This window comes from Peromyscus californicus, unplaced genomic scaffold, assembly GCF_007827085.1.
Source record: "Peromyscus californicus insignis strain IS unplaced genomic scaffold, ASM782708v3 Scaffold_8__1_contigs__length_139910024, whole genome shotgun sequence".
In the NCBI taxonomy this organism is placed as follows: Eukaryota; Metazoa; Chordata; class Mammalia; order Rodentia; family Cricetidae; genus Peromyscus; species Peromyscus californicus.
The window spans coordinates 44,149,202-44,164,335 of NW_026294606.1; the positions used below are offsets into that span (position 1 = coordinate 44,149,202).

The 15,134-nt window shown below is 40.2% G+C and overlaps 1 protein-coding gene across 1 annotated transcript in view; it reads right to left on the reverse strand.

Moving 5' to 3' along the window:
• Vps41 (VPS41 subunit of HOPS complex) overlaps positions 1–15,134 on the reverse strand; it is a 164,014-nt gene that overhangs the window by 85,792 nt on the left and 63,088 nt on the right. Inside the window, exons 5-7 of the mRNA XM_052729824.1 lie at positions 14,551–14,625; positions 7,281–7,343; positions 4,473–4,538 (exon numbers count right to left, since the gene is read on the reverse strand). Of these exons, the coding sequence (XP_052585784.1) occupies positions 4,473–4,538; positions 7,281–7,343; positions 14,551–14,625 (204 nt within the window). The remainder of the gene's footprint in view (positions 1–4,472; positions 4,539–7,280; positions 7,344–14,550; positions 14,626–15,134) is intronic.

The window sequence follows — 15,134 nt, forward strand, 5'->3', positions numbered from 1 at the left end:
ACTGTCCTCATTTCATTCAAAAAGGTCCTTTCCCTGTTTGCTGACTGATTTTTTTTTAGCATATAAAGCAACCTGTGTGCACACCCAGGTCCCTTTATTTGATCCCACAACAATGCCAAACAGTTGACTATCTCACTTCTACAAATGAACGTCACTGCAAACACCGTCACAATGAGCTAATAATTTGTCAAAGAAGTAGAATCAGTTATCACTGAAATGTATTTTGGAGTTCAAAGGTAAAGGTTGTACAAAGCTATTTATCTTGCCGACAGAGAAAACCTTACAATTAAAAAAAGCATCCAGACTTGGCAGCTTTCTGTCTAAAGTGGAAACTCACTGGCTATGCTCATTTATTAGATTGTTTCCTACTTGTATAAAAATCCACTGGTTCCTGTGTGCTAGCGCTCCCTCTGATGACACTTTTCAAAGATGAGCTTCTGATTTTCTTTCTTTCTTTTTTCAACATGGAAACAAAACAGAATTTTGAATAAGCTTTTATGCTCATATGTCAAGCAGTGAAGTCCATAAACTCAACTACAATATTCAACTACTAAGAAGTTACCTTGAGAACCTAAAAAAAAGAAAAGAGCACTGGCTGCTCTTCCAAAGGTCTGAGTTCAATTTCCAGCACCCACATGGTGGCTCAAAACCATCTGTAACTGTAGTCCCATGGGACCTGATGCTCTCTTCTGCTGTGCAGACAAAACACCCATATGTATACAAAATACATAAATAAATCAATCCTTTAAAAATACTTTAAAAACTAAAATATTAAATAAGATGACTATTCTTATGAATAGCCCACATATCTTAATATCAGACTTTCACTTTCCTGCCTGCCTTCTCCATCCCCACCTCATGAGCCACTTCAACCCTGTTTATAGAAGTTGCACATAGTGTAAAGGTCTATAGAACAGAAGTGAGTAATTAGTGTTCTTACCTGTAAAATCACCTCTGCTCCACATCATACCTCCATCTGGGCATTCTCTAAGATTTTGAATGTCAAGTTATTTCTGACTCAAGTCTCTCAGTTACACAGTATTTGCCTTTATTTTTCTTTTCTTCTATGTGATCTGCTTCCCACTCTTTACAGCAGACTCTTGGTGCCCATGACATATGATTACTATAAGGTTATCAATAGTAGCTAAATGCTGGACTTATCAACTGGTTCTGTTCATTTCTGGTTCTAGTTTAAAACTCTAGTTAAAACAATAAGACTGCCCACTCCATCCCTGTTCGACCATCCCATTCCCTATGTTCTCATCCCCTATCCCCTACCCTCCATTGCCCACCCAGCATCCCCAGTTTACTCATGGAGATCTCATCTATTTCCCCTTCCCAGGGCAATCCGTGCATCCCTCTTTGGGTCTTTCTTGTTAGCTACCTTCTCTGAAGTTGTGGGTTGTTGTCTGGTTATCCCTTGCTTTACATCTAGTACCCACTTGTGAGTGGGTACATACTATGTTTGTCCTTCTGAGTCTGGGTTACCTCATTCAGGATATTTTCTAGTTCTATCCATTTGCCTGCAAATTTAATGATGTCATTTTTCTCTGCTGAGTAGTACTCCATTGTGTATATGTACCACATTTTCTTAATCATAGAGGGAGATATCATGGGGATAGAGAGAAACCCAGTGCTAGGGAAGTTGCCAGGAATCCCCAAGGATGACCCCAGCTGGGACTACTAGAAATAGTGGAGAGGGTACCTGAACTGAACTGGCTTACCCTAGTGACCCTACTGTCATCACAGAGCTTTCCTCCAATGACTGATAGAAGCAGATGCAGAGATACACAGCCAAATACCAGGCAGAGCTCCAGGAATCCAGTCCAAGAGAGAGAAGAGGGATTCTATGAGCAAGTGCATCAGGATCACAATGGGGAAACCTGCAGAGACGACCAAACCAAACTAGTGGGAATTCATGGATAGTTGGATCAATAGCTATGAAGCCTGCATGGGACTGGACTAGGTAGGCCCTCTGCATGGTGAGACAATTGCATAGCTTGATCTGCTTGGGGGGCCCCCTGGTGGTAGGATCAGAATCCATCCCTGGTGCATGAGCAGGCTTTTTGGAGCCCACTACTTATGATAGGACACCTCACACAGCCTTGAGGCAGGAGGAAGGGCTTGGACTTGCCTCTACTGAATGTGCCTCCCCATGGGAGGCCTTGCCTTCTTGTTGGGGGAGTGGGGACGGAGGAGGGAAAAGGGGGATCTTTGGTGTGCAAAATGAATGAAAAAATTTTAATTAAAAAAAAGTAATAAATAAATATATAAATAAAAACAATAAGACTTTGCCTTTGGACCAATGCAGTCTTTGCTTTCCTCATGTTTCAAGGTTTATAAACACCTATAACTCAGTAAGTCCTTAAAGTTTACCAACATTTTCCAAATGAAATTAATCACTAATAATAGTCAATACTTAATATCATCTATAAAAGCCTTTTTTCTTACTTAAAAAAAAAATCAAGGTGCTGAAGAGATGGCTCAGTGGTTAAGAGCACTGGCTATTCTTCCAGAAAACCCAAGTTTGACTCCCAGTACCCACATGGTGGTTCATACCATCTGTAACTCTAGTTCTAAGGGATCAGAAACCATCTTCTGGGCTTTGAGGGCACCAGGAATGCATGTAGTACATAGATAGATATACATGCAGGCAAAACACCATACACATAAAATAGTTATTAAAATAAAAAATAAAAGATATACTTCTTAGCCTAGACATGGTGGTGCATGCCTTCAGTCCCAGAACTTGGATGATAGAGACAGATAGCTCTCTGTGAGTTCAAGGCCAATCTGGTCTACATAACTAATTCCAAGAGACCCTGTATCAAAGTAAGTAAGTAAATAAATGAATAATAAAACCATATCTCCAATTAAATACACCCATTTCAACAAAATACAATAATGTGAAAAGCATGTAGCACAGGCAATCTTTAAACGTTTGTGCTGTATGCACAGAACAAAGAAATGTTCTAGAGATTTCTTCAACCACACCAAGCCAATAAATTTTGAAAATATCATTTAACTAAAGATGTCATCAGAGTTTATAAAAACAAATGCAACATTTTACTATTTTCAAACTGCAGACTTCCATAATAAACTCAATGGATACAAGGAAACAAATCAATAATAAGCATGTCACACTCTTCAGATAAAAAAATGCATCCATGTTTCATAAAACTCCTAACACATTAGAGACTTTATAATGGCCTCCTAAAGAAAGCTCAAGAATGTTTCAAGAGCAATACCTGGGCTGGGATGTAACTCATTGTTGAGTGCTTACCTAGATCCTCAACAGCACCTAATCTCTGAGCTCTTAGATTTCAAACTATTAATACAAGCATCCTGTTTTAAGCAACGTTTAAGAACGGCAACAGATCATTAACTCTTTATCCTCACTGAATTCTAGCCAAGGGCATAGGTTGTAGTCAAAGTGAGGTGAATTTATGCAAACAAAATCTCCTAACCAAAGTCTGTTCAATAATGAAATAAGAGGGGTTTTAAAATTAGTCTCCCTCAAAGTTGTCAGAGACAAGGAAGGGATTAATTCTGTTGGAGGCAGGGAATGGCAGACTAAGCCTAGATTCCCATTACTAACAGCATAAACATCTTGTATAATGTAAATGGGACTAGAATCAAAAGATGGAGATGGCCTAGAAGGTGGGAAGGGAATGGGTAACTCCTGAGAAGAAATCAGAGCTGGTGTTATCTTGATTCTGTGCCATAGAATGGGTCCCCAGGTCTGTCACAGAGCCTTGACAATAAAGAGGGAACAGCGGTGTGCTTTCCTAGCACCTCACTCTATATACTACAAGAGCACAGGGAGAGGACAAGTAACTCACACCATGGGACATTCTAGATGCTTTAGAATGAGGGTCTCAAAGCCACCATCTCACAGCTACATCACTACTGAAATCCCTCAGTATACTACCTCTTTTTTCAATGGCTGTATACCAAGTAGTATTTTCATTTCTCATATGTGATAGTGTTTGTTATAAAAAAATAAAAAATAAAAAAAAGACTTTAAAAATGCTCTGATAATAAAACAGAAAACAAGTGGCATACAATCACCATGATTCTTTAATTTCAGGATTCATTAGTTCTATAAACAGAAAGATGTTGAGGAAAGTTTTACTTGCTCACTGTTTTGAGGAGCACTGAAATCATACAATGTGCTATGAACATACCAATTAAGAGCAGCAGTAACTCTCCTCACATTACCTCAGCCTATAGGAGGTTTGTTACAAACAGGAGGAGCAATCCCTAATTCAATCACTTTTTGTTACTTTGAAATGCTGCCTCTTTTTGTGTGTGTGGACAGGCCATTATTTTCACACTTCAGGTGTTACCTACTTCAGAGGAAGGTAGTGGGCTAACTGAGGCTGCAAGTCCCTAGAGATCAAAGTCTCACAGTTTCATTCCGCCATCATTTGTCACCGGCCACACATCCTAGCAGAGACACCCAGCATTACCTTTTTCCCTCCTGTCACAAACTGCTTACAACTGGATCTCACGAACTGTGGGTGCACAGCAATGATCTACAAAAGAAAAAGAACCCCAGCCCAGTTTAGTAGTCACAGGAGCACATTTGAGCCCTCTGTTCACTATGAGCAGCATGATCTAAACACTGGCTCTCCACAGGAAGCAATGCATTTAGGTAAGGCTGTGCACTGCTGAGGACATCTCAGCATCTTAGTCTTGCTCTTGTGTGATAAACTATCTTCTCTGAAGCAAAATCAAGCTACACAAGAATGAAGGGGTTCTAGCTTCTGGCTGAGTGAAGTGCTCTGAGCATACTCGCCCCCTACAGGTACGAAGCCAGAGGGAAGTGTGTGATTTCTCAGCCATTGTTGACTAAGTCTACTGCCTTGAAGAACCCAGAGAAACTGGCCATGTGCAGAACTATCCGGAGGCTGCTCCACCACTGTCCCGAGGGAGGAAAGCAATGAAGGTCCAGGGACTCCAGTCAGCCTCGCTCTCTTTGAATCTAAATTTCTCGCCTCTTACTTTTTCATCTCCAACTATCCATAAAATCAGAAACTTTACTTTCAGTTGAATATACTTTACATTTCTATAATTAACCAATATATTTCCCTCCTCCAATGAGACAGGTTAATGGATTTCTCTACACTGTCATCGCCAGAGTTTAGCATACATCCTCTCATTCTTTCGAACATTCCTATTTGGTAGGTTAGTGTTCAATTCAGCTCTGTCCTATCCTATCTTCCAACACAAAAACACACATTACATTTCTCCAAGTTCTTAAAAATCTCTAAAGAATCCTGCAGGCTCTCTCACAACATGCAACGAGCATCTCCCCTCAAAAATACCTTACACACACACACACACACACACACACACACACACACACACACACACACACTGCCAATCTCATTTCTCAGTGCTGCTCTGCCAAGTACTGTTTCCTTTTGGTCTTCACTCTCTCTACTCACTCTTACTTACTGTTAACCAAAACACAGTCCATGGAAATTTCCTCTGCACATTTCCCTTTTTCCTTCCCATTCTTTCCACCAGCCAGATGACACAGTTTTTATGAACAAATGTCTTAAAAGAAGAGTGGTGGTTTCCTGGCAGTTCTGACTCTCTCCCTTTGCTCCGGCAGCTGTCCTCACTAAGGCCATCAGCAGCTCCCAGTTGCCATTCGAAACACTGGACAAAGTCTGTTCCATCTCCAGGCTGCCTTTAATACCACTGCCCTCTCCCTTCTGGAAACCCTCTATTCCTGACATTCCAGTCTTTGTTAAAAACTGTTCATTTCTCAGGTTAGTGGCTTTTGTTTGTTTGTTTGTTTTTGTTTTGTTTTTCAAGACAGGGTTTCTCTGTGTATCCCTGGCTGTCCTGGAACTTGCTCTATAGACCAGGCTGGCCTCAAACTCACAGAGATCTGCCTTCCTCCGCCTCCTCAGTGCTGGGATCAAAGGCGTGCACCACCACCGCCCGGTTTAGTGGCTATTGTTATTTCCACTGCAATCTTTTGAGAACTCCAGAATATCCACATCAACCTTCTCTTTTCACACTAATATCCTTAAAAACGGCTTCCTCTCACTCACCTCTAGCTACCAACTGTTTAATTTCCACCAAGAAGGCCAACACCTGTTCCTAAACCCTCTGTTAAACCATCTGACACATCCCAGCTCCCTAAATTCCTGGCCAATTTGCAATGCCTTCTCTCAAATTATTACTTGAAACAATTGGTGAGAGCTCCTCAAGTCATTACTAAAGCAGGACACTGGATTTACCCTCAGCACCTCCATCTTTGACTTCACTCAGCCATGCTGTCACTAAGGCTACAGTGTCTACCTCTTCAAAACTGTCTCAATCCACTTCTCCATCGTGAATACTCAGAACTGCTCCCTTTACCAAGCTCCACAGTGCTTTGTTCTATACACTACATTAGCCTTCTAAATTGTCTCTTTCCCAGGGACTCTCCTGTTTAAATCCCCTTCCTTCCTGGCAAATTCAGCTTTCTAAATCACATGTCAGATCTTATCTACCTTTACTACTGGTCAATCAATGTTTGAATAAATACATGAAAGAAAATTACTCTGTGAAGAGTGCAACAGATGCTTTACCAGGACTGGTATCTATCTCCAGCTGCTCTCCCTGCATGCCTATTGCACAGTCACCATATTAGTCCTTCTAGAGCCAGGCTCCATCATGCCAGTCTTGGTCTTAGGCACTTAATAATCTATTAGATGGAAACCAAATTCCTTAGTCTGAAGACCCAGCCTGCTCTAGTCTGCCTTTATTGCCTCTTTAGTCGTCCATGTACATCTAGGCAAGACTTTCTGCTACTTACTGGACACAGTTTGAACTATCTGGCCTCTCAATTCCTAATATGCTCTTCCACATGGAAGACTGATTCCCACCTGTACCCGTCTCTGTATCAAAGCTCAGCCAGATATTACTCAACCTATGAAGTTGTCACTCAAAAACAAGACACAACACTACCAACCAAAAGCAGCTAAACATGACTTCTTTTAGCTCAGAATTTTTTAAGATTGTTTTTACCTCGTCACTCTTTAGTCAGAATGGTGTGTGTGATTCAGCCACTCTAATAAAAGCTCCCAGAACACAGATTAAGACCACAGTCACAAACTCTATATCTGGCCTCAGTCACAGCATTCAAGGTGCACCAACACACCATGGACTGAGCAGACAATGGTGTAACAGGACAGACAGTGTACCCATCCATCACTACAGTCATCCTCATCTGCGGTGAAAGCTCCTTCATGAGGGAAAACTTGCTAAGTACTTACTTTAATGGGACAGTCGAAAGTCTCATGAAATTCTTCTCCAGAATACAGTCCAAATACTTGTACCTGAGAAGTGAACACATCTTTTCAGTTCATCATGACAGTAACAGGAAGAGCCACATCAGCAGAGAAAACAAGAAAGAAGGAAAAGAAAAGTGAGACATTCAAATGATTCCAAGTCATCATGACTCCTATCAAGTACCCAGTGCAAACTATCCCAACAGTGTAGAGCACTTGGTGGCAATGAAGCTTTTACAAGTATCTTCAAGAACAAGAGGCCAGAAGCTATGACTGGCATGTGGATGGGGTACATGGAGGAGACAGAGTGAGGAAAGGGGAAATAGTCTAATTATATTTTAATGTAAAAAATGAAAACAAAAAAGCTTTCACAAGCATCACACGGATAGAGTTCCCTTTATTCCCTTTATTCACCCAATTTAAAAAAAAAGATACTAACTTTCAGAAATGAAATAGACATGGGCAGGTTACTAACATTCTTTTATGAACTTCCCAGAGGCTAATGGATCTGTTTTCCTACCATAAGGAGAAAGAAACTTCCTTTCTTGAGTCATACATATATACATGGTTCACAGACATACACACATGCACACACACACACACACACAGATGTGGCAAGAGAATGAACTAAATGAGCTCATTATAATCATGTATAAATGAAGGACTGAAGTTGCCCCTCATGGCTGTTTACTTTCAAGCTGTCTTGACCACTTTACTCAGTTATGTTTCCCCAGTTTTTAAATTGGTCACAGCACAAACACAGCAAAAAATAAAATTAGGTCTAACGTGCATAACATAAGGGGTAAAATCACAGACTTTAGTGTGACACATCTGTGATGTAAACTGGACTCTTCAACCTTTAGCAGAGCAAGAAAGCCAGATGTGAGTGTAATCCTGACACTCTGAGGCTGAGGCTAGAGAATCACGGGTCTGAGTCCAACCTAGGGAAAAACAAAAGAAAGAAATGGAGGGTGGAGGAGAGGGAAGGAGCAAAGGAAGAAGGAAAGGAAGAAACCGAAAGGGGAAGAAAAACAAAAACCAGAGTCCAAGGAGCTCCTCTACTGCACTTCTCAGTCAACGACACGACACCCTGAAACCCACCGTCACCCTGGGACCTATCGCTGTGCACACGTCACACTGCCATTCAAGTCTCACACAAATGGAAGCATGTGCCATTCCCCTGCTGCCCCTTCCCAAACCGCCCTGTGAGCTTTATGTACACCGCAGCACACAGCAGCAGCTGGTTCTTTGGTGATGCTGTGAAGTTGGCAATGTGCAACTACGTCACAATTCATGTTCTCCTTCCACTGATGACCACTTGCTTTGGCACTAGAGCGGGGCTTTTATGAACAGCACTTCTGCAGGCATGCTTTCCAAATCTCTTCGGTAACTCACACATGTGAATGAGGCCCACAGAAAGAGAGGTGAGAATGATAAGTCACAGATCATGATTATGTTTATATTTAATGGACAAAAAATATTTGTCAGACTTGTATCATTTATTTAAGATTTTTTAAGATGTATATGAGTGTTTTGCCTGAGTGTATGTATGTGCATCAAATGCATGCCTGATGCCTGAGGAAATCAGAAGAGAGGGGGGTCAGATTCGCTGGAATTGGAGTTACAGATGATTGGGAGCCACCACGTAGGTACTGGGAGTTGAACCTGGTTTTCTGCAATCTCCTTCCTTCCCAGCACAATATCTTGACAACACAGTTCTAGGTCACATGAAGCGTGATCCTAATTAGTCTTATCGATTAAAACCAGGAGTCATATATCAGGGTAATAAGCTAAGAGATCAGACAAGCAGAGGAGCAGCCACTAGAGACTTCTTACCTTTTCAAATCCTCAGACCAAATGGTGGGGGGGGGGGGGGGGGGGGGGGGGGGGGGGGGGGGGGGGGGGGGGGGGGGGGGGAGGATCCTGTTTCCACTCACCCTATATTCCTGTCTCCACCTCCTAGTACAATGCTAGGATTAAATGCTGGGAACCAAATGCTGGGATCAAAGGCATGCATCTCCCAAGTGCTCGGATTAAAGGTGTGTGCCACCACCAACTGGCCTGCCTCTATGGTTAACTAGTGGCTAGCTCTGCCCTCTGATCTCCAAGCAAGCTTTATCAGAACACTAACAAAATATCACACAACAGTCACATACTACTACAACTCATTAACAACTCTAAACCTTTAACAGACCTTACCTCTGATTATAGGTGGCTAAATCCCTGAAGAGTAATGGCAGTCTCACACTAGACAAACTAGATTTCTTTCTCATGGGCTGAAGTGACCATTTTAAGGGTGAGATGTCAATTGTCTACTGAAGAAGGCCAGCACTGTATCCTATGGGAACCTATTTATTGGACGGTAAGCCCAACTGTGACAAACACAAAGGGAACAGAGAGAGACAGGCCCTGACCCCCAGCACTGTTCTTCAGAACTCCTCAGAAGCAGTGCCTTCTTCTCATGATTAAAGAACACTGAAAGAGGAACCACTACAGGTGACAGAGCAGATGAGAATGATGGTAAAGCCAGGCGCGCATCTGTAATACCAGTACTTGGAAGCCCGAGGCAGGAGACTCTCAAGTTCCAGACCAGCCTGAGCTACAAAATGAGACCCTTTCTATAAAACAAGACAAGGAAAACCCAAGTCCACTATTATTAACAGTAAGCTTAACTGAACACACAGAAACACAGGGAGATCTCAGCCGTATCAGTGTCAGCACAGTGGTGCTCGGTAAAGCTCTGGATGTTGTACTTCATTTCAGTGGTGGCCTATCCGAAGCTACAGGCTCACAAGTTACACTAGTAAAGCTAATAAAACAGTCCTCGTTCCTTCTCTCCATATTCCTCTTTATTTATCTGGCTATTGGTCACTGAAGATTATACTAATCTATAAAGGGAATCGGTCAATGACAGCTCAGAGTTTTGACTTCTAGAAAGATCAAGGTTAAGATAAAGATTATAAAATTAAAGGTCACAACAGAAAGTATTCTTTTGAAAATGGTATCTTCTACAGAAGTTCTAATAACCTGCCATAAAAACTTCTAGGGGAAGGAGAGAGTGGAGGGAGAGGGAGGGAGACAGAGAGAGAGAGAGAGAGAGAGAGAGAGAGAGACTCTGACTGAGACTGAGAATGAATGAATGAATAAATAAATGAATGAGAATTCCCTACATGTATCTTACAGCCAATATACTGAAAAGTCCTGCAGGAGTTCTCATGAACAAACACCCAAAGAGCCACATGAGTATCACAGAGCTATGGAACATATATTTTACCTAACATTATGAATGAAACAGGAAGGTGTGTGATTAACTTTAGCATGGAATTCTATCATTTGTCAACTGTAACACCAGACAGTAGCCAGCCACATATACAGGAACTATGACAGAGGTAGCCAAAGTACTACACCATTCTCCCAGCTTCAAATAATACCAGGTCAAGAGGCAGGACCAGGGCACTCGAGGAAGCTGGCCTTTTATCTTGGACAGTAAAAGGAGAGATTACTGTTGTCCATCCTATTCATCAAGGCAGAACATCTGCGACATTGCCATGAGGCACCATCTGGGAAGCAAGCCAGGAAGTAGTGTTCTCCCACAGCCTCTGCTTCAGTCCTTACCTCAAGGTTGCTAGTTGACTCCTGCTCTAATTTTCCTCAATGATAGACGATGATGACACAGCCAACGTTCCTCTCCAAGGTAGTTTTGGCCACTGTTTTTATCACAGCAATAGAAAGTAACTAATACAACTTCAAAAATACCAAGTCAGGCCCATCAAGAGTCAGCCAGGCACTGAATCTGTTTGCTAACATGGTCCTTGCTAGGATAGATAAAAAAGCAAACAAACATACTTGATGTCTTAAAAATTGCAGAACACCATTCCAAAAATTCGAAGGGAGAAAAAACAATGCATTTAAACGTGGCTTAATAGTACTCAGAAGCCAAAGGAAAACCCAAAGGCTATTTGGAAACCTCAACAAGAAGAAACCTATCTCTGAAACTACAGCAGAGTGATGTAAAGTGATGGTGACTGCCATTAGAAGGGGAGTTAACAGCTACATATGGATCTTCTCTACCAGGTACTATCCCAAGTGATGAAAGTCAATCCATTGAGTCCTCACAGTAGTCAGGAATAGGTAGGTATTGCAGAGGAGGAGACAATCTGAGGCACAAGGAAAAATACACTTACTTAATAACAATGTAAAACACAGTAGTGTAATTCAAATCTGAATCCCGAGACCATACTGCCTGATACCCAAAGAAAAACTAAAACTGCAAAAGGGCATACAAATCCACACCCAAAGAGAAAAAATAAAACTGATGTTGGAAGGAAAGTCAACTAGTAAAACAATTAAACAAGTAAAGAAGTTGCCCACCTCAGAGAAGTGGAAGGATAAGACCGACGTGACAGTACGCCAGGGGTAACTTAATCATCCCATTTTTTCTTACAACCTATGCATTTTTATGATACTATGTGTCCATTCATCTTGCTACATGCAAAAGTTTACATAGAAAAATGGAAGTAAGGAAGAGTCCAGAACGTAATTGGCTAGAAATGAAAGCCTGGAAATAGACAGTGGCTACACATCAGAGTGGGGATCAGAGAGGTTTCCTGTGTGGGCTTCCCTCTGTGCACATAATCCATCTGAGGCAAGGAAGATACCTGGGAAACCAGGCAATACACCACCATTAAGACAGCAGAGTGAGGTGCCAGCCCAGGCAGCTGGAACACAGCTACACTTTGCCTCTAAGCAATACTGCCTCCAGCCTCGTATTATTGAATTTCTTTGAAGAAATGAAAACAAATAGAACTGAAGTAATAATGAAAATGATAACTGAAGTAAACTTTCCTGAAATGAAAGCAACACTTTAATATATGGATTAAAAGAGTTACTGTGCTCCAGACAAAATTAATGACAACAGATAAGAATGAGACATAGGATAGCAACCAGATTACAAAGGCCATATTTATTATTTTTGTTTTTGTTATTACTATTATTATTACCTGAATTATGAAGGACAAAAGTTGTTTTTAAAGATTTTTAAAGAGCAAAAGTAGGCTGACCAACAGGTATGCTACAAGGTGTCAGAATAAAACAGGCATTATCTCTAAAATCTGGGAGAAAATCTATCAACCCAGAATTTGTTTTGTTAAATTAGTATGCTCTATATGAAGTCATCCTTCACACATGAGAAAATATACCCTATCCTGAAACCTTATCCTAAAGGTTGTGTATAAATCCATGCCACCAAAAGGAAACTACAGACGCAAACACTTTGTACACCTATGTAGCTCAAATGCAGAGCTTAAACACAGAGAAGCCACGAGAAAGAACTGAGCACAAAGCGAATGTACAAGTAAACTTTAACCAACTATCAGAATGATGACTTAAAAAACCAATGCAAGTACCAACGATTAGCAGTGAAATAAATATAATTATCTGAACATGAGTCCTAGTAAGTCAATGAAAGCAAAAACTGTAACAGCCACTGAAAGACACACGTGACCTCGGTGAAGTCCTTCTGTTCGTATGGCAGCTAACCACTTCATACATCATTTTATACAGCCTCCCAATTTTCACACCACTGACTACTGGGCAGGGCTGACGTACATAAATACATGTACTGAGAGATTTCTTTACGGTTCTATTCATGCTAAGAAAAGATGGAGGGAAAAACACTTCAAAACATATCATGAAACTACACAAAAACAAGACAGATATACATTTTTTCTAAACCAGGAAAGCATAGTGTTTGCTAAAAGGATGCATTGGGATCTCCAGGTCATCACACAGCATAGCAGATGGAGTAATTAAAAGATTCCACTATGACACAGTACTAATTATTCTTCAACAGTGCAAGTGCTGGAGTCCCTAATGAATGTTTATAATTGAAAAACTCTTACTTGCCCACTTAGTTTAAAGAAACTTCTATCTGCTACAAGTTCAGAAATAATTAGGCCTTTAAGTAAAGAAAATTCAGATTAACTTTCTTTACAAATACATGCACAGGAATGTTTCAACTGTGAAGATGATTCTTTGCAATTTCCTCACAAACCAACACTTCCCTTAACTCTTTCTTTGACATGTATTCATTTCAGAATTTCACAAAGTATTATAAACCTTGATAGTACTCTTTGAAAATTAGTAGTATTCTAATTGTGTTTTAAAAGACTTTTGGGGCAAGATGAAGCTGAGATAAATAAAATACATCTGTGTATGTCAAGAGGATTTGGTGTTGCTCTTTGTTAACAGATCAATGGCTGTAGCACTATTGATAGACAGACATGGGTGTAGCACTGTTGAGAGACAGGGATGGGTATATCCTCTTTTGCACTGAGTATATTGTTTTTAATTTACTCATCTTAATGGCCCATTGAATTCAGAGCACTTAAAAATGTATAAAATTAGATTAGGAAATCTCTATTCACTAATGAATGCATAAACGTATATAATGATTTTTAATGCATTCTCTTCTTAAACTGGTATTTTAGAGAAGTGGCTTAAATACTCTGCATTAGGATTTTATCCCTGCAAGCGAACATTAGAAAAGACTTCCATCGACTTAAAAACAAAGAAGATATTCTTGCAAGTGGAAAATCAATCATCACAACCACTAAATGTCACAGCATACCATCAGCAAGAAGCACTGATAGTTGTTAGCTATCTGCTGCACAAATGATGTATGTCCTTGGTCCAGGAAGTAGGTGCCAGGTTTTTAGAAAACTGTACATATATTGATTTTACATTTATTTAATGTGGCCATTGTAAGACACTTTATTCTTCTGATAAACTATGATTGCTTATCAAAAGATTCTATAATTCAAGAGTAACATTCATAACTTGTGTGTTAAAATGAAAACCACCAGCCCACAGAAATCATGCCCACAAAATCCAATTTTGTGGATTTATGGCAGAAAAGCATTAAACTACTGTCTTGCAGGAACTGCAGACTAGTCACTGGAGTCAAAGTGGCACAGCAGTAATGATTAAGGGGGCACATCACCATGCCACAGCTGTTAATCAGCTTAATACTAGTTAGATTATTGACATTCTTGTAATTACTTTTCCTAAGGCACATTTGGGCAAAATATATTTTATTTTAATTATGAGCAATCAAAAGCAAGTCCAATATTGAAAAAGAATAATCAAGGCTCTCTGCACACAGGTATAAAGCAAGCAGAAAGCATACAATCCTTCACATGGGTAAAATCCAGCACTCACTGCCCAAGCAACTTCCCTGTGACCACTTCTTACATACCTTGCCGTCCTCCGAACACACACCCATGTGTTCTCCACTTTCATCCAGGCTAATCTGGTTTATCTTCACAGGACTCTATTAAACACAAACAAAAAATGGCATGGAAAACTTTAGGACAACATTTCAACAATCTGATATCTTTGCTCTTTGTAAAACTGACATGACATGAATTGTTTATCAGCTTCATGGAATTAAGGTATACTTTGTTCTGAGATGAAAATGTTAACATTTCAAATACATAAAACAAACAGCTTTGTTCCTACACTCAGTGTAAACTCAGAAACCCACGATGTCTACAACTTTTCTTTCAAATACCTGAAGCATAGTGAAAATATTACTTCTCAGAATCTTATATTTCTTTTCATATGTTTTACCTACTTTATATCCTTAAATTTATCTTTCCCAACCACAATCTATTAAAAGAACAAAACAAACAAACAAACAAGTGTAAAAATGAAAGTCAGCACATAAATTCATTTTTTGCTTGTTTTAGTTTGTTTCATCAATCTGTTTGTTCCCTAATGAATAACCAGATCAACATTTCATTTTTACTTTATTCGTCATATTTTGTTTAGGAAAATCAT